Below are 21,847 nucleotides of genomic sequence, written 5' to 3' on the forward strand. Positions count from 1 at the left end.
TTGGTTCTTTAAATTATAAAAAAATTTTCAACAAATCAAGTTTTCAATTAAATTTTAAATTTCAAAAATCGAATTTCAAAAGTCAATTTTCAAATTTTTCAATAAAGTCGAAATTTTCATTTAAATTCAAAATCAAAAGTATATCATGTTTGGTCGCAAAAGAAGCAAAATTAAATAAAAATTTAAAAAATAACAATAATCTTATAAAAAAATTATTATTTAAGATTTTTTTTCAAATTATTTTCAAAAAAATAAACTTTTTTTCATTTTTAATTAAAAAGGTCAATTTTCTGCAGTGAACTCTAAAATAATAATTTTTTAATTAAATAATTTTTATTTTTGAAATTTGTATATAGTTTCTCTTCTTTTTAACCAACAAAAAAGGCTTTTGAAAAACTTTTTTTTTTTCAATGATAAGGACCCATTAAATCTTCAAAGGTCTTGTGGCACCTCAAAATATTTTCTGAGAGCATTGATATTTTTCCGTAACATTTCTGAAATAAATATACAATTTTTGAACACCCAGGCTAAATTAGTTCTGAAAAAAATAAAAAATTACTGCCCCCTAAGCTACAACCTCCCCTAGGGACAGTTCTGAACCTGTTATTATCTGGTATTCATAAGCCTGTTTTGTAACGTATATAGTTCAATTTTGTTTGATATTATTATAAAAGATATTTATTATTATTGAAAAAGTGCCTCAAAAACAGTTATTTTGTACCTACATTTACAAAAACTTACACACATTAAAAAAAAACCTCTCCCAAATTCTCCCCTCAATATATCTCATACCCCATTTAAAGCGCATTTATAATAGATGAAATAAAGAGAATTTAAATTGAAAAAAAAAGCGACGGATAATTTTTTTTTTTTAATTTGAATTATTACCTAACACCGTGTTATAAAACTACGGCTTTTGACAAAAATTTTAATCTAAGTGAATAAATTATGACAAAATGTCTTCATGTACCAAAGCAGTACATATATGCAGATGCAAATACCTGGAAGTAATGTTTTAAAATTTATTGAAAAATTAAAAGAAATGGGTTAAAAATTGGAATGAATAATTTTGAACATGACTATGAACTAATTTGTTGTTACAAATATAAACACAACCTCTGTTTTGCACGGTTGAATCAATGCGAAGCATGCAAGGAAGACTGCTGCATGTTATGTGACGTCATGCAACAGTTTTACTTGCAATCTCAGTTTTTGTTTAAGCATACCGAACAGAAGTAATTAGCGGGCATAATTAAGCTGTTGTACATAAGAGCTTAATTATGCACGCTTACATAAAAGCAGCTTATTTAACTTCAAACAAAAGGTTAAAAAACATAGCAAACCAAAAGGTATATATATTCGGACAATAAATGTTCAAAAATGTTTTTATTTTTTTGATCTGACGGTTGTTTTCATATTTGTTATAAAAAAAAGGAGTTAAATTTATCATTTCATCTATGATTTAAAAATTAATATTCAAAAGTTAGTAAATTTTTGATTTACAAATAAAATACACTAATTTTAAACTAAATTAGGCAGCTCCAAATTAACTCTCATCTTGTTCCGCATATAATTAAAACGGATTATGATGTTGCGAAAAAGACGCTCACTGAGCACACTTGTAACAAGTGTACATAAAACAACTTTTGAAACATCATACTATTAAAAACAAAAGTTGATTTTTGGCAAAATTTTTCATTATACAAAGTTTAACTCTTTGTATTTTTTTGTCTTGAAGATTGATCTAGATGAGTTGGTTCAAGATGTGTCTTCTTTTCAACTAAGTTTCACTTTATTCAGAGGCAGTTTTACAGAGGATGAGGAGGGATGGGGGGGGGGGAGGCAAATCGCCCTCAAAGAAGGTGAAGTTCAAGTTATAGTCGGTTTTTTGAGGAGCATAGTCAGCTAGTCGGGCCTCAAATCTTAAAAATTTTTCTTTTAAAGATCTTTTTTTTTTTCCCTCTAAGGAGTTAGAAATATAGGTAATATGTATATACATACATATTACCTATATTTCTTCATGAAGTTAAGTTATACCAGAGAATTTAGATATTAGATTGAAACTCTCGTTTCTTTTCATTTCAGTAACTTCAGGACGCAATTTTCTAATGAATTCAGGAAAACATATTTTTGGGGTTGTCTCATGCTTTTCTTCTAAATATTGAAAGCAAAATTCATTTTTATGAAGAGAACATAATAGAGTTTTTTTTTTAAAGTTGCATTTTTGAAAAACGGAGAAGACCTTTATTATGACTTGTATCTGAAGTGAATCATCCACTGCCTAAAAATTGTTTATTTGAAATTAGAGTCACACTAGAATTTGTTCACTGAAATGTCATGAATACAAAAAAAAAAATTATTTTTGATTTAGTTACATTCGGTTTGGGATGAAAGTTCTACTGCTTTCAACAAATTAAGAATTGCTTGAAAAATCAATTAGTCAAAGTTTTAGGCCAGATTTTAGTCTTTATTTTTTCCGAAGTTAAACTAAATATTGTTTGGGGCTCAATCTGAATCATATCAACAGAAACTTCGTAGAATCAGTATCTATAATGATTTTCATCAATGATTTTGACTTAAGCTGTGTTTTGCAAGAAGCGTCTTCTTTTAAAATTCTTATTTTAAGTACTTGGTTGATGGTTCGATTTGTTGTTTGAATATTTTTATCCTACAGCATGCAGTAAAGAAATTTTTCCTGGAAAAAACAGTGTAAATTCTTAGAAGATTGGTAAAAATAATAATTTAAATCCTGCTATCTTGATGCTTGACTAACTGAATGGTTTTATATACGCTTTGATAGAAAACCATATTACAAAATAAATTTGATCATCATACTTAATTACTGCTGATAATACTAGAGATAGCTCTATAGTTTTAACATATGGCATCATTTTTCTTAGAGCCAACGTCAGCCGTTTAGCATGACAAAGTCATGTTTTATCTAGTCCAGTTTTCTTTGAAACAAACTTTTTAGAAATAAAGCCCTTTGAAATACCAATGAAATACTCATAGAGTTTGCGTCGGCCTATACTAAGATCACTTACAACCTCGCTGTTAATAAACAACTTCACCTCTGAGTTTATAGGTACAAATTAAAGCAAAGGCTGCTAATGCAGAGTTTGGTTTGATGTAGCTTCTCTGATAGGTCTCTTCAAAGTTATATTACCAATTATATTTCAATTAAATGCTCATATGATGTGTCGCAGTGGCATTTCATTCTGATGCAGCAAACGTATAATTTTTTCAAGTAAGACAACTAAACTACTATCACAAACTGTGTTTACACTTGTGTTATCTACAATCACTGCTACAAAACTCTGTTATATTCAAATAAAATATTTGCAGCAGAATTCACAATGGTTGCAGCAGTTGCTTTAGGTATAATTTAATGAGTCAAATAAATTTGTGATGACAATCCACTCCCTGACGTAAGTATAAGATGATGTTTTTCATTATATTAAGCAACAAAAACTGGATTTCTATCAATGTTATATTTAATAGAATGCTTTAATGTAAGCTTGTCCTTTTTTCCATCGACTCCAATAACCATTAGTTCTTAAAAATCAGCTAGATGCTTAGAATTTTTGATGCTGTTAATTCTTTTTATTATTTCTCAAAAAAAAAACGTTTCCGTTGTCATTTCTATTTCATTACTTTTTTTTACAATTTTTTAGTCTATTATCAAATTATTATCAAAGCTCCTGCCAATGCTGCTGTTGTAACCTCGCTTATTTTAAACTGAAAAGCAGCTTTTGCCGAGCTTGTTAAGTAAACTTTTTTTTAAGTGGCACAGTAATAAAAAATTCTTGATCAGTTCTGGATTCATTTTTATTATCTAATTTGCCATCCCTATAATAATTACATTGAATTTCTAGAGCTAGTGACTTTATTAATCTTAATTGTTCATTAGTTTTTCTGCCTTGCTTTCTTTTTTCTTGCGCAACTACTTTTATATCAACTTTACCTATTTAAAATCTTCCAATAATTCCAGTTTTTGATTTTTGATCTTTCAAATATACTCTAGCAGACCTAAAATATTTTATGGTTGTGCTATCTAAGATAATTTTAGCTAGTGGTACCTAAAAAAAAAAATTAAATAAAATAGCGTGCGATAAGTAATATATTTAAACTTTAAAAAGTGTTGGGTAATGTCATAAAATTAGAACTTATCATCATTTAGCAATTTATTGAAGAGTGACATAAGAAGTTCCGTAAAATGTGCTTAAGAAACCAAACAAAAGACAAACCACAATCTAGTTCAATGAAGAATAAAACTAATGAAAAATAAATTAATAAAACTAATTAAAAAAGCAACATATAAACAAAATGAAATTATTAGCATCTTGCTAAGCAAGCTCTTGTTTACCAGTTTACCATAATTTAACAAATAAATTCCAGGCTTTTCGTTTAGTCCCATTCATCGAATTCACAAAGGCAGATTTATTAATAAGTTGTCTTATTTATGGACCGTCAAAACTTCGTTTGTTGATTTTTTCTGTACTCAACTGTTGCATCTTCTCCCCTATATATCCAAAATCATCTTCCCTCATTGCGCTTAAAAGCGGATTTTACAAATGGCTTTTAAGCAATTCGTAAAAGTTCTTGATAAATTAAGAACCTTTAAGACTTGTTTCATGAGGCCCATTTTGATATGCAGTGGAGTAAAAATGATTCTCTCATAGTATGTGACCGAGACCCCGGCTAAAAATATGACTTTTTTCAAACCCTGCCAAAAAAATTGATAATACTTTATATAATACAATTTTATGCTTTTATTTACTATTTGTTAAATACTGGCATATGTTTATATATTTTCAAACTCTAATTTACTTCCAACGAGATTGCAAGCAACCACTATTAAGTTATGAGTTACTTTAAATAGAGAATAAGTAAATATACTAGGAAATAGTTAACTAAAGACGTAAAAAGTTGTAAGTAGTTTGCGTATAAAAGAAAAACATGAAGATGGCTAAGAGTTATAAGGTTTTATTGATGTGCAAGGAAAAAACTGGATTAATAAAAGTTTTTATAGCATGAAGGAGCAGATTTAGTAAAAGGATGCAGCTTGTTGAAGAAACAGGCAATGAATGATTTTAGGTTTATTGTAATTGAGATGATAGCTCGTTTGAGCATTGACCATGATGCTATTTGTTGAAAAAAGAAAGAAATGCAACCTTACGACAATGGAATAGTGGCTTAAACTTGGCAGATAAAGCAGGTCTAATTACAGAAAAGTATTACAGAAATCTCTGTTACAGAGGAGTGATCAGATTTAAAATTGGCTGCTTGTTCTAAGCAATCAAAAAGTGAGAACTATTTTTTAAGACAAGAGTATAAAGTTAAGTCATCAGTAAACAGAGTCACTTTAGATGTAAAATTTTTATGGAGATTGATATCGTAGAAAAGGAACAATACAGAAGCAAAGATAGAACCTTTTGGTACCCTTAAAATTACTTAAAATAAAAGATAGAGTCGGCCTTCAAAAATAAACTTGTTACTGCAGTTAGAAAGAAATACTTTAATAATCTCGAAACTTTTATATAAAGAAACTAACAACAGAGTGATGACTAATTGTAGGGTAATTGGAGAGGTTAGAGTGTTTTCCCAGCCGGCACATCGACGTTGATACGACGTCAAACGGTAACGTCGTAAATCATGCCGAAAATGTAACAAATGCCGACGTCGAAACAAACGACGTCGTTTCGACGTAATAGAACAACGTTGATTCGACGTAACAAAAAATCATGATTCTATATAATATTCACGAAACTATGTCCAAGATAAAAACCAACACAACTGTGTTGGTTTTTAACTTATATTTTTTGCTGTTTTATTATTTTATTGCATGTCGTGCTAAAAAACCAAACAAGGTTGTTTTAACTAGTAATAACAAAGCTATTTGGAAAAAGCAAAAATAACAAAATATATTTAAGATTTTTTCTTTCAAAAATATTCTAAGTTGCTTAAATAAGTAAAGTTGTACAATAACTATTAAAAAGCATCCCCACAACGCTTACTCTTCAGTGGGAACTTTGCGAACAATCGATCCTCCACCATGGGATCTTCGAGGTGCATGTTTAAGTTGAAGCATAATTGCTTTGCATATTTCTGACTTAGTCGCCTCTTTGTTATTTAAAAGAACAGCATCTAAGAAATAAATATTTTTTTATATATTTTAAAGCACAAAAAATAATTGAATTATCGAGCGATGTTGAGCAACACATACAACATAATTACTTTTAAAAAAATCTCTTTATCTGATTTGCCTACAAATTACCTAATTAGGTATTTAACTAGGCCTTAGAAATATAGGAGTCCAAATAATAATAAAACTAAAAATAGTGTAAATAGTAATATCAACAATAAATTTGATATTAATAAAAAAGATTATAGCTCACCAACTATTGCTCTGTAGATGTTAGATTTTATTAACCCAAACTTCGCACCTGATCCATGCATATTACATAATGCTGGTGTAGCATTTGGTAAAAAACTGAAATATAAAAACAGGTTTATTTATGAAGACAGACAAGAAAAAGACCAAAAACTATAAATATTACTTTCATATTTTAAATTTAATACCATTTATTATTAAATAGTATTAAATTTAAGACTTAAAACATTTTGACAAATACTTGATTATATAAAAAATTATGTGCTTCATTAAAACATAGTTTGGTAGTAATGCTCACAAGTAATATTATCAATAATGTACACTATTTGATTTTCTTGTGAAACTTATTCTCAAAAACGTCACAAGTGATGTCACTTGTTTCCAGCTCGGGCAAAAATGTATAAATATAAAAAACTATTGTTTCTAAACAATATTGTTTAGAAACAATAGTTTTTTATATGTATATATTTCTGCCCAAGCTGGAAAAAAATGACGACCCTTGAGCTAAGATTTTTCTAAAATATTTTAATATATATTAAAATATTTTAGAAAAATCTTAGCACAAGGGTTAAATTAAGCGATCGTGAAATGAAAAATCTGGAAAAATATCTGGTCTTCAAAATTTTAGTTTATGCCAAACCGTGTTCTTTGTTTTCAAGGGGCGGATCAACTTAAACCTGTTAGCGAAAAAGTTATAAAAGATAAAACAATAAAACTTATGACTACAAAAGTGATAACACTCTAGTAATTAACTACATTATAAAAGTAACAACACCATGATAGTGTTATTACTTTTATAACGCACTTATAACTTTTATAACTCATTATTTGTTCAAACAACATTAGTAATGCCAAAAATAACGCTATTATAGTTTTATTACTTTTACAATGAAGTGGCTAGAGTATTATTACTTTTGTATTTGTTTTGTTTTTTATAACAATTAATTTGTCTATTCGCTAACAAATTTATAATAATTTGCTCCTTGAAATCAAAGTACACAGCTTTGCATAAACTAAAATTTTGAAGACCAGATATTTTTCTAGATTTTGAAAATCATGATCGCTTAATTCAACCCTGGTAGCATACCTTTGCAAAATATTTTTAATGTTTATTTTTATGGACTTTCCACCAATTCGTGATAGTTGTGTTTTCTAAAAAAATAAAACATAAGTTACACACTACGCTTAATGATGATTAGTCTATGATGACTAATCTATGAATAATTCTACTAAAATCTTTTTGGATTTGTTGCATTAAGTTGAATTTTTGTTTTTACCATTTCCTTTATAGCATTTATACAATAAACAGTATCTCCTCATTTGTAAAAATTTCACAAATGAGGAGATACCGTTACATTGTAATCATTGTTATCAATAACTTTCAAAATAAACAGCTCAATCCTTATACACCGTTTCTTATAATAATATAATATTACATTGTAAACTATAAATCAATATTACTTACAAAAGAAGTAAAATTTGCATCATCATTTAAATCGCTATTTACCTTATGAAGTTCTATATATTTTTCATAGAATTAATATGGCAAAATTTGAAGGTTTTATCATTTGATGACATCTGTGTTTGAGTTAAGCTGCTACAACCACAAATTGTGACATCTTCAAGTTTGTTTGAAATTTGTGTTAAAAGATCAATCACGGTTTTTTGAAATACTAAAAAGAATTCTAAAGATTGGCTGACTGTAACGGTGTAAAGATGAAAAAAGCAAAGAAAAAAAAAAAAAAAAAAAAAAAAAGAAGCAAAATGTTATGATTACAAACAACAAATTATAATATTTGTATTATATATAAAATAAAGATGTTATTCTAACAAAAGCATAAACTCGAGTTCAAGTTTAACTAAATCATTAATGAATTCAAATTACTTCCTTAAATAAAAAAATGCTGCTACATATACTTAGTTAAACACTGACACTAATGTTATATTCCTAAACAATTAAAACAATATAAAACTTACTCTCATTTGTTAAGGGATAGTTATAGCCATGTCTACGTTTCACCTCTGGGTGTGTGATTTGATTTAGTTTCCGTGCTAAAGATATTAAATAAAAAGAATGTAATAAAATATACAAAAAAACTTTTTGTTTGATGCAGAGAGTTTTATTGATTTATAAAAACAAACAATTTAAGAAGTATAAAAGATGATATTTATAACAAAGATAATAAATAAAGAACAACAATACCAACAACAAAACTCAAAGAAATATTTGATATAATTGCATGTTGAGGATAATTATAATAGAGGTAGTTAAAATTAAATGTCATAAAAGAACAATCAGGAGTTTCAAAAACTAAAAAATCTATAAAATAAAATAAAAAGTTTCATTACTTACATGGTATTGCAATCTTCCTCATGCTTTTTAAACTTGGTGTTACACTTCTATCACATTGAATTGATTTTTTCATTCCTAATTTTTTAATGCTACAGGATTTTTTTAATGTTGATAGTTGGGGTTTAGATTTTAGAGTTAATTGTGGAGACACAACACTTGGAAATATGGGTACAACAACTAAAAAAATATACCAAAACCAGTTGCAAAATTATTTGTGACAACTATTTTAAATATTTTAAAGCTACCCTTTATTATTGCAAATATAGTTTTTTAATAATTTAATATTTAATACATAATATAAATAATATATAATATAAATAATATTTTTAATAACAATAAAACATTGAAAAGTTAAGTTTTTACATATTGTTTATAACATACTATTGTCTTCTTTATTAGAACTTTCTTGCAAAGATTCTTCGGAAGCACTTTTTTCCTCCTGTGTTGTTATGAACTCATAATCATGACGTGTTTGTTCATCTAGAAGTTAATCAAAAAAATAATTGTAAAAACTCTGCAACTTTTAATTCAGAATTTACAAAGAATTTATTTTAATTCTTCATAGTCAACTTACAAATTATTTGTGGGTTTTCTTGTTTATATAGAGATTATATTAAAAGTAGTTTTCAAGAAAGTAATAAACTACCAACCTCCTACACACTTTGTTGACAAATATTTGTACTGTTTCCATTTTGTGATATCCGGCTAACTTAAAAGTTGGAAGTGTCTTACTACAGATACGCCATTGGGCCAATACAATTTATTATTAATTATCCAGTTACATGGAACAACACCTTCTGTTTCAAAACCATCTTCTATCCAAACACCACGAGCATAAGACATTATTAGGTAATAAGTTTTAATTGCTATTGCTAAAACTAAATTGGTTAATAAAATCTTAATTATACAAAGTTATTTTTCCATTAAAAAAAAGACATAAAAATACGATTTTTGCAAAAGTCAATTTTATTTAAATTTGAAAATAATTAAATTTTTTTTTAAGGTCTTACTCTTTAATAATTTCAAAAAAGGCTTATCAACTAATTTTTATAGTGAAAAATTAGCAGAAAAAAAACAGATTTTACTAAAACTAAAAATACTCATGTAATGCAGTTTAAAAAAAAAAGAAAAGGAAAACAAAAATATATTTTTTAATTCCAGTTGACATCATGAACAAGAGGAATAAACACTAGACCATGATCACCATATGGCATAACAACAACTTTACACAAAATGTCATCTCTTTCAATCAGTTTACGTGTAAGATTAAGTGATCTTTCCTTTAGAAGTGTAATATTAAAATTCTTGGAATCACAGGGTTCAAGAAAGAAACTTTCCATGCTTTTCTGTAAATATCACATATATAAATATTGTTGTCATTTATTTCTTTTATATTAGCGTAATTTCCACACTTCAGTAAAAACCAACTATCTTTATGCTTTATACTTCTTTTAGTGTACAAAGTTTTTTCAGAATATCTAGCTCCACAACTTTCCAACTCATGTGTTCGCTTGATTATTTGACTTACAGGATTTGTGGCATTACGAACAAGTTTCTTTAAGATTTGGAGGTGATTTTCAAAAGCAAATTCAGAAATTGAATCAAGTGGTAATTGATAATTTGCTACATCATCTTGGAGATGAATTAGATTATGAACATTATATGTATTAAATTTATTACAAATATTTTTTGCTGTAGAAACAAAGTATACAAGCAAATGATGAGCATATTCCAACAGAGAATTTCGATACTCATTATTTGAACTCAGCATTATTCTAATAGCTATTGAAAGACAAAGGAAATGGGTGTAGACTTCTTTTTTTACAAATCTTCGAAGTACAACAAGACCACTACATAAAAGAAATTCCCTGAATTCAGTTGCTTTCCCTCGTTTTAAATACTCTAAAGATCGAGGTTGACGAGCAAATTCACTAGGCATTTGATTATTTAATGATGTCATATTCTCTGATAAACAATTAATTTGCTGAATTGATATTTTACACAATCTTGGACCATCGGTCAGAAAGTTCAAAATTCGTCTCATAACACCCAAACAAACCAAATGCATATAATCTAAGACAAATCCAGTAACACAAGGGAAATTATAATCAATGAGAGGAGATTTAGCTTTTTGGTGTTTAACTTCATATTTCAATAGACTAAAATCTAGGTCATTTCTTGTAACACAATTATTTTTGTGAAAGACAACTCGTCCATCATATGAGCCTTTAATTATGCATCGCTCACAAGAATAATATCCTGCATGAATTTTGAAACACTTAATGAATGCTATAGCAGGTGCGTCACATACAAATGCTTTAATAGAGACTGTGTATCTATTGTTTTTGAAAAGAAATCCTTCAGTCTTCAGTAGCTGGTATTCCATTAAAAAGTCTTTCAAAAATTCATTGATGGAATTAGGCTTCTTGGTGCCACAGTATACTGAAACAATAAAAAGTTTCAAACCTTTAAAATGACAAAGAATTGGCCATAATTCTAGACTTGAAGATTTGAACAATGGAAGTCCATCAATGTTTACAATTAATTCAAGATTTTGAGTTACTTCGTTAGTTATAATTATACTATCAAAAATCCTTTAAATACCAGATTCAATACCCAAATAAAAAAAATCTCCACCACACTTAGAATATGAAGTTACAGACCTTGGCGTTTTTAACAATGTTCGCGAATCTTTTGGAAGTTCTGGATGCCCGTTTCTGCGAAGAATTGCAAGAAGTTGGTTTAAAGAATCTCGTGTACACATACTTGAAGTACTCCAAACTGCAAGTTCAGTCTGTAGGTCTACAACATCTTCATCGTTATGATCTTCTTGTAGCTCAACACTGATAACAGAATCAGACTCCGAATTTTTCAAAAAGTTTGAATGATGATCATAATTATCATCATTCAGTGATTCATTTAATTCACTCCTATCATCAGTAAAAACCTCATGCGAATTATTGAACTGAAATGAAATAGATTCATTTTCAGAAGAAGAGGACGTTATAATACTTTCCACAGCTGATTGTAAAAATGCTTTTCTTTGTCTATGCTTTTTAACTCTTTCGTTGGAATTCATGTTATTATCTCGTGGTAAAAAAACTTTTTTGCCGCAACGATTTCTGGGCTTTTAAAAACTTCAACTTGGTCTAAACCGAGTCGAAATTAAGTCGCACGACGTTGCGACTTAATATCGACCTAAAATCGACGTCGATAATGCGTCGAGTGCCGGCTGGGTTCTATAGTTTTGAAGAATTGGAACCATTTTTTTAACATATTTAACACTTTTTAATAAATTGAAAAATTGAAGAGAGTTTTATATAACACTTTTTCAAGACTATGATGGTAATCGTCTCTAAAGCACAAACGGTAGAAATGTTCAATTGAGAATTAACTTTAGCATTGGAAGCCAGAGTGGTTTAGATGTTTAATAATGGGTTAATCTGTTCAACTGGCAGGAAGAGTATGACCATTAGATTCAAGAGTCAAATTAGAGTAAGATTTCTTTGCAAGTAACTCTGCCTTATTCTGGGGAGAAGTAAAAAGATCAGATTCACAAATCAGAGATTAAATGTTAGATTTACTTTAGCTAATGACATTGTTGAAGACTTATTAAAAGTCTCTAGAGCCTAACATCTGATACAAGATACAAGATTGAGTAAACTGAGAATAACAGTGCTTAACATCAGACGGGACCTTTTACATTAGGTTCTTGGAATAATAAAAGGAGATTTGTTCTTAAGAGAGATGCTCTTGTAAAAAAAGATGAAATAAATGATTCTTAAGGCGACTGCTCAAGGTGGTAAAAAATGTGGAGTAGAATGAAAAATGTGGAGTAGAATGAAAAATGTGGAGTAGAATGAAAAATGTGAAGTCTTAAAAGTATTCAGCACAGTCACTTTACCGTCCGAGCAAAAAGCTCACTATATTTAGATTCACACAAAGCTTCCATTAATGTTCCTGCTACTTTAGCTTTTCAAAGACCAAATGGTATTATATACTTCATCCACCCTCGCTGAGCAAGCAATTTGCGTCACATCAAAATATGTCTCCATCGCGCAGAAGAACACATTTGAAGCTTCAATTTGAGCTGTCAATAAATAGACGCCTATCATCTTGAGAGAAGAAATGTAGCAGAACTTTTTCTCTTAAACGGTAGAAAGTAATTTTTGTTCCTTGTCCCAGTAAATTTTCGTCATTCAACTTGGAAGCAAGCAATTCAAAAGCTTTTTTTGAAGGGTTGAGAGCTCTTTGTTAAACATCAAATCAACTTTGTTAAAACGTTGTTGAATTAATGACATCCCTTTATAATCACTTTCACCTTAATTAGAATCAAAGGGTGATTATAAGGACAATAATCATTCTCATAGAGCTCTGGTTACTGGAGAAACGTTAGGAATGGCACTTCCTATGAGTGAAAAACCGCTCCTCTTGCAGAGACTAAATCAGAATAAGTCCTCTTGCTACGGTTGTTTTGATTGATTCCTGTAATACTTACTAAACAAAAATAACAGTAATTGACTTTGGAGTTCTTTTCAAAGCATTGGCACGCCGAATTTAATATTTTTTTACCCGGCAGTCCACAATCGTAAAAGTTCTGTACAAGTTTTATAGACCCAAGGCGGTTTTATCCAGGTTTAATCTACATTGCGAAACCTTACACCTAAGTATCCAAGATAAGTACTCTTTACAAATCCACTAACTGTTTTTCTATTTTTGTTAAACATGTATTTTCCGCATATGTAGCAAAACACATCAGGATGATTCACACAACGACTTCTACTTATTTTATATAGGTATAATAGCAAAAATAAAATAACAATCTAAAACGCAACACGTTTTAATTTAACATAACAGCAACGCTTTCTAAAACAAAAATATCACGCAGCACCAACATTCATCTATTCCACACAGCAATAACTTAAACACTAGTCTCAACTCTAGCTGTAGGTCACTTTATTTACATTTTGATTACTTTGCCTGGTGGATTTTTCTGTGACTAACTGGTGGATTGATTAACTGGTGGATTTTCCTGTGACTAACTGGCCGGTAAACTGGCCGACAAAATGACAAATATATTGATTACAGTAACCAAACCCTGTATATGTGATTTATATTTTTACAAAATAGAGTTAGAACTGTAAATTTTATAAAAACATTTATCTAAAAACTAGAACTGGAAAACTGCTTTCATATTTAGATTCAGCGACACAATAACTAAAATCAGTTGTAAAATCATAGTCATCAAAAAAAAAAATTTTTGTAGGCCTATGTAATATAACAAAATAATTTGCTGTCATAGTAAAATAAAGCACTGTTTCTTTATTCTGAAATGCTTTCGATTCTGAGTTCTAAATTTAATATGAATAATATTTCTAATTTTAATTTATTTACTTTTTTGTTAACTTCTCAGAGGCAAGCAAAATGTACTTGCAAGAAAAATGATTTCTTGCAAGCTTAAGGATTTCTGCACTTCACATATTTTAAAAGCATGTTTTAAAAATAATTTTTTGTTATCCAAAGAAATGCTTAATGGAAAGTATTGTTGCAAAACCTAAAATTTTTCTTAAAATACAGTAAACAATCACTAACTAAAAAAGTAAAAATACTGTATATTAAAACAAAAATAGCCATGGTTCCTTATCTATTTATGCAAACTACTAATGGAAGCCCGCAGTTACATAATAGCAAATCAAAAAAATGATCGAAATTGCAATCAAGGTACTTTTTTGCATTTTTGAATTTACCTTCTGCAAATAATACTCTTGTAAAAAAGCTAAAATATTTTTGGCCACCGACTTCTCATGTATCAGAGGAAGTTTAGGATTCACTCTACTCCACAGATTGATATGGTCACTGGACATTTTTAAAACAGCTTTTAGAGAACTTATATTCCTAGCATTGTTTATATCTTTTAAAATAAAGTACGAGTACTGAACCATTTGCCTAAAATCACTATTCGGAAGTTCAGATGCCGGCATACCTTATTTTTTTACAACGAGTTCTCTAATTTCATTATAAATTTATCAGTAAAAAAATACTTTATAAAATCAATATTAACGTCTGCATCAATAACATAATTTAAAGAAAAATAAATTGTTTTAACATTTGTTTTTTAAAAACTAATAAGTTATATGAAGCAGTAGTTCGTTAAGGTATTACACTATTAACAGTGTATAATAAAAAGTTGAAAATACAACAGTTCAATACAAACGAAAATACCGCTAGTTACGACTGTTATTTAAATTTTTTAATTTATAATAACTTCGATATTATAAATTCAAACACATTCCTCATTCCTAAATTATACGCTCAAAAATTAGCTTAGATTGATATCCCTAAATGATTATCAAATTTTGCATTTTTATAGTTCCCAACCGGCATTTGGTCCTAAAAAGACGTTTTATGAACGTTCAAAAGATGTTTTTAGGTTCAAATGCCGGCAAGGTTAACGTTGAAAGGTGACTTTTTTTATTTTAGTTGTAAATAGTTTACATAAATAAGATTTTCAAGCAAAAGTGTTAAGGCAGCTTCAAAGAGTACACGCTGTTAAGTTCACAATTAACCTAAAAATATCTTTCTATGAAAGCATTCTATTGACCTTATGACTACATTTAGAGTTTTTTAAATTTTTTTATTTTGTCGGAGATATATTTTACGATTTAAAGGTGAATTTTGGGGGTTTTTTTGTGGTTGAAATGATTAACTTCCAAGCATTTTATAAATCTTTTAATTATGAATAAGCAACTTCTTTGAAATGTCTTAGCATGGGGGATACAACATTTTTTGGTGTTTGAGATAACTAATTTCTAAACAGGGAACAAACATTTAATTGTTCATGTCAAATAAAGATTATTTGACATAAACAATTAAACAATTTGAATTTGATTGAAGTCTGGAAACGAAAAACCTATAATTTTCGCCCCCTCCCTGTGCCAATTGTGAAAGCAACAATCAATACTTGATAAAGTGTTATTTTTATTATTCTCAACTAGACTTATATTTATCGATCAATTTAAGTTTCATTTAATCTCTCAGCGTTCAAAAATGATATAAAATGATATATGACCATATAAAATTTGTAACCCTCTCAAATTAAAAGGTGTTCAAACTTTATATGGTCGTAAGTTTTGAATTATTCATAGTCCAGGAATGATTAGAACCTTCAGCAATGTGTACATCTTTTTTCTGTTGATGGAAAGCAAGGATTTAAAGGCGTTTCAGGATTTATGTTGTGTTTTCCAAACTATTTTTTAATTACTACGTTTACGTTTTTCAATTACTACGTTACGTTTGAGGTAGTCCGTAATACAGAAATTAATCCAAAACTTATAAACTAAATCAGTTTATGGAACAAATTAAAAATGATCAGATAATTACCATTATCTGATGCCAACTATATTTTTTTATTCACGCTTGAGGTTAATCTGTAATACTCAAATTACTATAGTAAAATAATATTTGGCAGCAAAATTTTACCCCATTTTTAAAAAAATATTCAACCTACTTATAAAAATCTCTTGACTCCAATTGTGGGAGAAAATTTTTTAAAAAAAAGCCCAACTTTATCCTGCAATAGATTCATTGGTTAAATAAGTTTAGTTTTAAAAAATTTTTTCGTTTCGTGTTTAAGAGTAATGAGCATGAAATAAATGAAACCCCCTTATATTGAGAGGTTTGTATTTATTGCATAGTCAATAACCAAGTAATTAGAATAATGTAATAATAATGTTTAAGTGTAATGATGATTGGTCATTACTTTTAAACATTACATAAAAGAGATTTTTTGAGAATATTTAAATTTTATTAAAAAGTTTTGGTCAACTTAAGGATGACGTTTTTTTTTTCTCCAAAAGAATGTTTCCCTCGACGGGAATCATGATGGCAAAATTATTTAGGTATTTTTTTCAATAGTTGCAATTGAAGTATTTGTAAACCGTCCGCATTTGACGCATCATATACATATTGAAAATTTTAGTTTGCGACATGCTTGTAAGTGAACCATCTTAAATACAAAAAAAACTAAATCCACCAGTTTTAAAAGATTTTGAAAATATCTCTTAATGTACTCATAGGGTCTATATAGAATGCTGCCATATAAAAAACTTTTCGTCCTTTTAGATAAGGTGGATCGTGAATTCGACAGGGTGTAAGTGAAAAGCAAACAACTATAGACCATTATTTTTTAAAGAGTCAAGGGATCATCTGGTCTTCGCTGTCCCTTGAAATTTATAATCAAAAAGCTTGGCAATTTTAAGACTATAAATGTTTAAAGATAAAATCTACTATGATTTTTTTTATGCCGTTTGATATCATTGACAGAAATAGAAAAATGAAAAACAAAAAGCAGAAAATGATGAACGAAGAGCAGAAAATGAAGAATGAAGAACAGTTTTTAGGAAGGAAGTGGAACATCACCAAAAAACTGTTTTTGATTTCAGAAATGATTAAAGTTATCACTCAATCTTATTCGAATAGAAAAACTTTTTATGAATTATAAACTTTGTCAGGTTATTTATAAAAATGTTTTCCTTGAATACTTTTATGAATGTTGTGAAAGAAAACATAATCACGATTATAAATTACAAGTAAAACTACTTTAACTAACTTTACTTGCTGAAGTTTAACAAATTCCAAGCGAGTGTTTAAATCTCAACGAAACATATTTTAGTCAAATAAAAAATTCAAAACATTTGTTTTGTTAACTAAGTTGTATTTAAAAATTTTAAAAAATGGAAAAAAGATTTTTAAGCAATAGTTTAGGAATATTTTTATTTTATAACCAATAACCGCTGTTAATCGAATGTAACACAATAGTTGACTGCTGTGTAGCTTAGCAACTCTTGTGTACTGTTTTACTTTTAACCTTGAGCACTTGATTGTAAAAACACTTTTTTGTTAGTTTATTAAAATTTTTTAACCGTGTAAATAGTTAAAACTAGCAATAGGAAGTGAAATCGCTTATCTACAGCAGATAAGTAAAAATGAATTGTTATTTAAATAACGACCTAGCCTAGACAGTTTTATTTTCTTATTTAATAAGTCATTTTTCTTTACAAAAATGATGCTGAAAACTTACGTTCAACAATTTTGATATTCCAAAGAATTTACCACGGAATACACCCCTGGACCAGAAGGGTGCCTCAACATCCACATAGCACAGAGATTTCACCAGGGTATATCCAGCCCTTCACGAAATGGCTGGTAGAAAAACGTGTTTTTTAGCTGTTCTTGGTCACATGCATGATTGAAATGAAGGATGGACATCTTTGAATAAACCTTAGAGAAATCAGATTAAACTACATCAAAGCCTAATACGCACTTACTGTCAATGGACTTTAATAAAAAGTTATCAAAGGCATGAAATCTAAGTGTTTTTTTTTCCATTTATTAACAGCATCCATGATTTTGTCCCTAATCAATTTATCCGCGAGGTTTTTTTTTTATGATAACTCTTTAATCAGTATAGCTTTACAAAGAGCAGCACCAAGATTTTGGAGCTAAGCCATATCTTTAGGTTGAATCCCATTCAGAAATGTGCATAAAGCAAAGAAGGAGAGGACTGAGAAAAGACTCCTAGCTATATACATAAAATAAAACTATTTAATAACATTTATTAGTCTTTGTAATTACGATAATTTATTATTCAAAAAAAAAGAAAAAAATAGAAATTTGTCATTTTTCAAAAGAAAAAATTTTTTTTACCTACTAAATTTTAGAATAATACTTTTTTTTAATTGTGTTTATTGCATTAGTTGTGAATACAAATAGTCAATGCTTAAGAAAGGTTTTACTATTATTTTTGAAAAAGGTTGTTATTGCATCATCCTAATCTGCAGCCGTGCTATCACAATCAATTATTTTTAAACTTTTTTTAATACTATACCAAGTAGATAATAATTATTTTATATGAATTGATAGGTATTTTCATTGATATATATTTTTCAGGCCTGATTAAGGCATTTTTTCTAGGGTTAAAAGAATTATATTCAATAGTCAAATGGATTTTCGTATTTATATAAAGTATACATTTTTTTAGTTTCTTCATTAAATTTTATTACATTAGTTTTGTCAGTTCTTCCATCAAGAAACTTAAAATTCAAGTTTATTATTTCTAATGATTAAGCAGCTGTGACGCAGTGGAAGCAGCCGTAACTCAGTGGTTAGAGTTCTAGCGCAGAACCAAGATGCTCGTTGTTCAACGCTGACTCTAGCCTAAAAGGCGACATTGGAAGAAGGCGTGAACTTCCTTTTAAAATGCTCCTCTGCGGTGTTCTGTGATAAGACCGATACGTCTTCTTAGATAAACTTTTAAAAAATAAGAAGAAGAAAAATTCATCTCAAATCTATTGTTTGTGATAGATTTGAGATGAATTTTTATTCATATCAAATCTAAATGATCTGGCACTCTCACGTAACTTTATCTTTGGTTTTATGCACTTTAATTTGGTCACTAATTCAAAAAAAGCTGATTCTGGAATAATTTTTGTCTCCATCAAATTTTCTAAAGACTTTGAAGCACTTTTAATTGCAGCAATGTTAACTTTTTAAAGAATAGCACGAAGAGTTTGAAGCTCTAATGTTACAAAAAAAAAATTGTTTGATTAAATACCATATTGTTTTATAATTGAAAGAACTTCTATAGATCATTTTAAAGGTGAAAAAATTATGAAAGTTAAAATATACTGCAAAAAAATTTAATGATTTAAATAAAAAATTTAATATTTTAAGGATTTGTCAAAGAAACTGCACACAAAAATAACTAGAGTTGCTATAAGTTTTTGCATTCTTATTAAATTCCTTATAACATGGTATTATAAGATAAATAAATTGTGCTACAAATTTTAATTTGCCTATTGCCAGCGGACAATCCAACGAGTTAGAGGAGGCACTAAATCTTTAAAATCGTTGTAAAACTGCAAATTTTTTAATGAGATATTTACATAGGTTTTATTTTTCGAAATAAAGAGCTAATAAAACATTTTATTAACGTCAAAATAATAAGCCATAGTCTTTTTGATCTCACTTTTAAAGGTATATTATAAATTTTTGTTTTCGTTGGCCTTCTTTTGGCGTCACTAAACATAATTACAAACTCTTCGCTATCTACATCCCGAAGTTTCTTCATTAAGTGTCAATGTAATATTATTGAAAAAAATGCAAACAAATTAAAGCCACGTGATCACTGCGTCACATATATGGTTTTAATAATTGAATCGATGAAAAGAAGAACAGCACTAGTCAAATATTTTATTTAGAGATAACCATTGTTTAAGTTTTAAACAGTTATAGTTTATAAACTACTTACGTTGGATGCCAGTTATCTTAGCAGGTGTTTACTTCCATTCCCTAAGAACCTTGTAATATATTGGTTGTTCATAAAAAAAGTTGTTCTTGCTAAAAAAAAAAAAAAAAAAATCCTTGGACAAGTACTATTCTTCCTCACAATTAAATTTTTACGAATTAGGGAATAAAAAAACTGCGAACTTTACATGAAAAGTTAAATTAACAAACAATAGTAATTGCAATAAAAAAAACAACCGTTAACTATCTTCCTCCTCGGTGCCGGTTGTTTTCCAGGAATATATATTTTTATAAAACTCAGGTGCGTTTGTGGGTATGTAACATTCCAGCTTTTTAATATCAATGATCTTTTTTTCATTTATTGCAACTGGTTTCTGATAAACTTTCTTGATGACCAGTTGTTGTTCAACTCGATTTTTTATAAGTTTAAAAGTTTTGGAAAATAGTCCATCAGTAAAGTCGGATGTTGTTACATAGCCTACATTGCACTGCCATAAACAAACATTTTATAATCCGATACAGAAAATTCACGATCGCATATTCGCATATGTTGTCTCTAATGGATTTTGGGGCTTTTTTATAAACAATAGGCCACCAATCTTTGAAATTTAAAATGTCTTTGTGCATAATCTTCGTAACCGTAATTGGTTTGGAATTTTTTTTTGCTACTGACTATCAAACCAGTATTCTCATCCACAAGGTAAATGCGATCAGGCTTTCGTATATTTCTTTTAATAGTACCAAAGTCTCTACCACAGGAAAAGAATGAGTGTCCCCGCGTAGGAAAACAATGATAAATTTTCTTAAATCGCTTTCCAGCTTGAAAAACTACTGGAAATTGAACATGGGAACACCATCACAGAATAGATAAAGTTTTTGAATAGAATCCGGAATTTTTGTGAATATATAACTCGGTAGAAAGGTACTTACTTCACTTGGGCATTTTCGGGCCTGTCCTTCGTGATAAACATAAGAGTTGCCTGTATTTTTTCCCAGATTGTGAGTTTCAAAGGTATTTACCCAAAGCTGACGATAGCAAAACATCTCTTGAACAGGTATGTGCGGAAGAGGGAGGTTTTGCATGAAGTCAAAACATAGTGCGACTTCGTTTGGATTTTATTACAAAGATTTGATACTCTATTATTTTGTAATAAAATTTATTGTTACAATAATATATTTCGTGGACCATGAGCTGCGCTGCCGCCACTCTTTTATGTTTTTATCGTGTATTCTTGATCTCAAGTTCTCACTTTTTGAGCACATGTCAACTTAAGGACGTCCAAATCAGAGATAGTAGTTTTCTTGAAAATACTTTAGGTAGTACTCATACTTAATTTTATCTGTCAGATCGGGACGTTGTTTTATAAAAAAACTCTGCATTGTTTTAATATTTAATCCGCTAGGCAAATATTTCAAAATTTCGGAAAAATAATGAGATATTTTTTCTGGGAATGACTCAATATGTGCTCTAAGTTTAACAATGAATTTTTTCCTTTTATTGGCGATTTATTTTCTTCATCGAATATTGTTTCTGAATCACTCATGATTATTAAACAGAATATTTCAACAACAATTCAAAAAATCTTTAATTAATTATTTGACTCAAATTAAACAAAACAATAAAAAGTAATTTATTTATCAATTATCTGAACTTTGTACTAAGCTGACATTTTATAGACTTGGGCGTATTCTGGTGATAGATTTATTAAACTTGATTTGGCGCGTTATAAGAAATGGGTAAAAAATCAGTACTAGATCTGAACAAGCATTGTTCTTTGACTAGTTTAAATCTACTT

At 28.8% G+C, this 21,847-nt stretch overlaps 1 protein-coding gene across 1 annotated transcript; it reads right to left on the reverse strand.

The window, feature by feature from the left end:
• Nucleotides 1-5,927: 5,927 nt before the first annotated feature.
• LOC136081750 (uncharacterized) lies at nucleotides 5,928-11,826 on the reverse strand. Its single transcript, XM_065799721.1, has 8 exons — nucleotides 9,398-11,826; nucleotides 9,129-9,227; nucleotides 8,748-8,924; nucleotides 8,372-8,446; nucleotides 7,902-8,067; nucleotides 7,482-7,546; nucleotides 6,399-6,493; nucleotides 5,928-6,147 (listed from the first exon to the last, which is right to left on the reverse strand). Exon 1 carries the CDS (start codon nucleotides 11,824-11,826, stop codon nucleotides 11,344-11,346), a length of 483 nt encoding a protein of 160 aa, XP_065655793.1. The 3' UTR covers nucleotides 5,928-6,147; nucleotides 6,399-6,493; nucleotides 7,482-7,546; nucleotides 7,902-8,067; nucleotides 8,372-8,446; nucleotides 8,748-8,924; nucleotides 9,129-9,227; nucleotides 9,398-11,343.
• Nucleotides 11,827-21,847: the final 10,021 nt, after the last annotated feature.

This window comes from Hydra vulgaris, chromosome 06, assembly GCF_038396675.1.
Source record: "Hydra vulgaris chromosome 06, alternate assembly HydraT2T_AEP".
NCBI classification, from domain to species: domain Eukaryota; kingdom Metazoa; phylum Cnidaria; class Hydrozoa; order Anthoathecata; family Hydridae; genus Hydra; species Hydra vulgaris.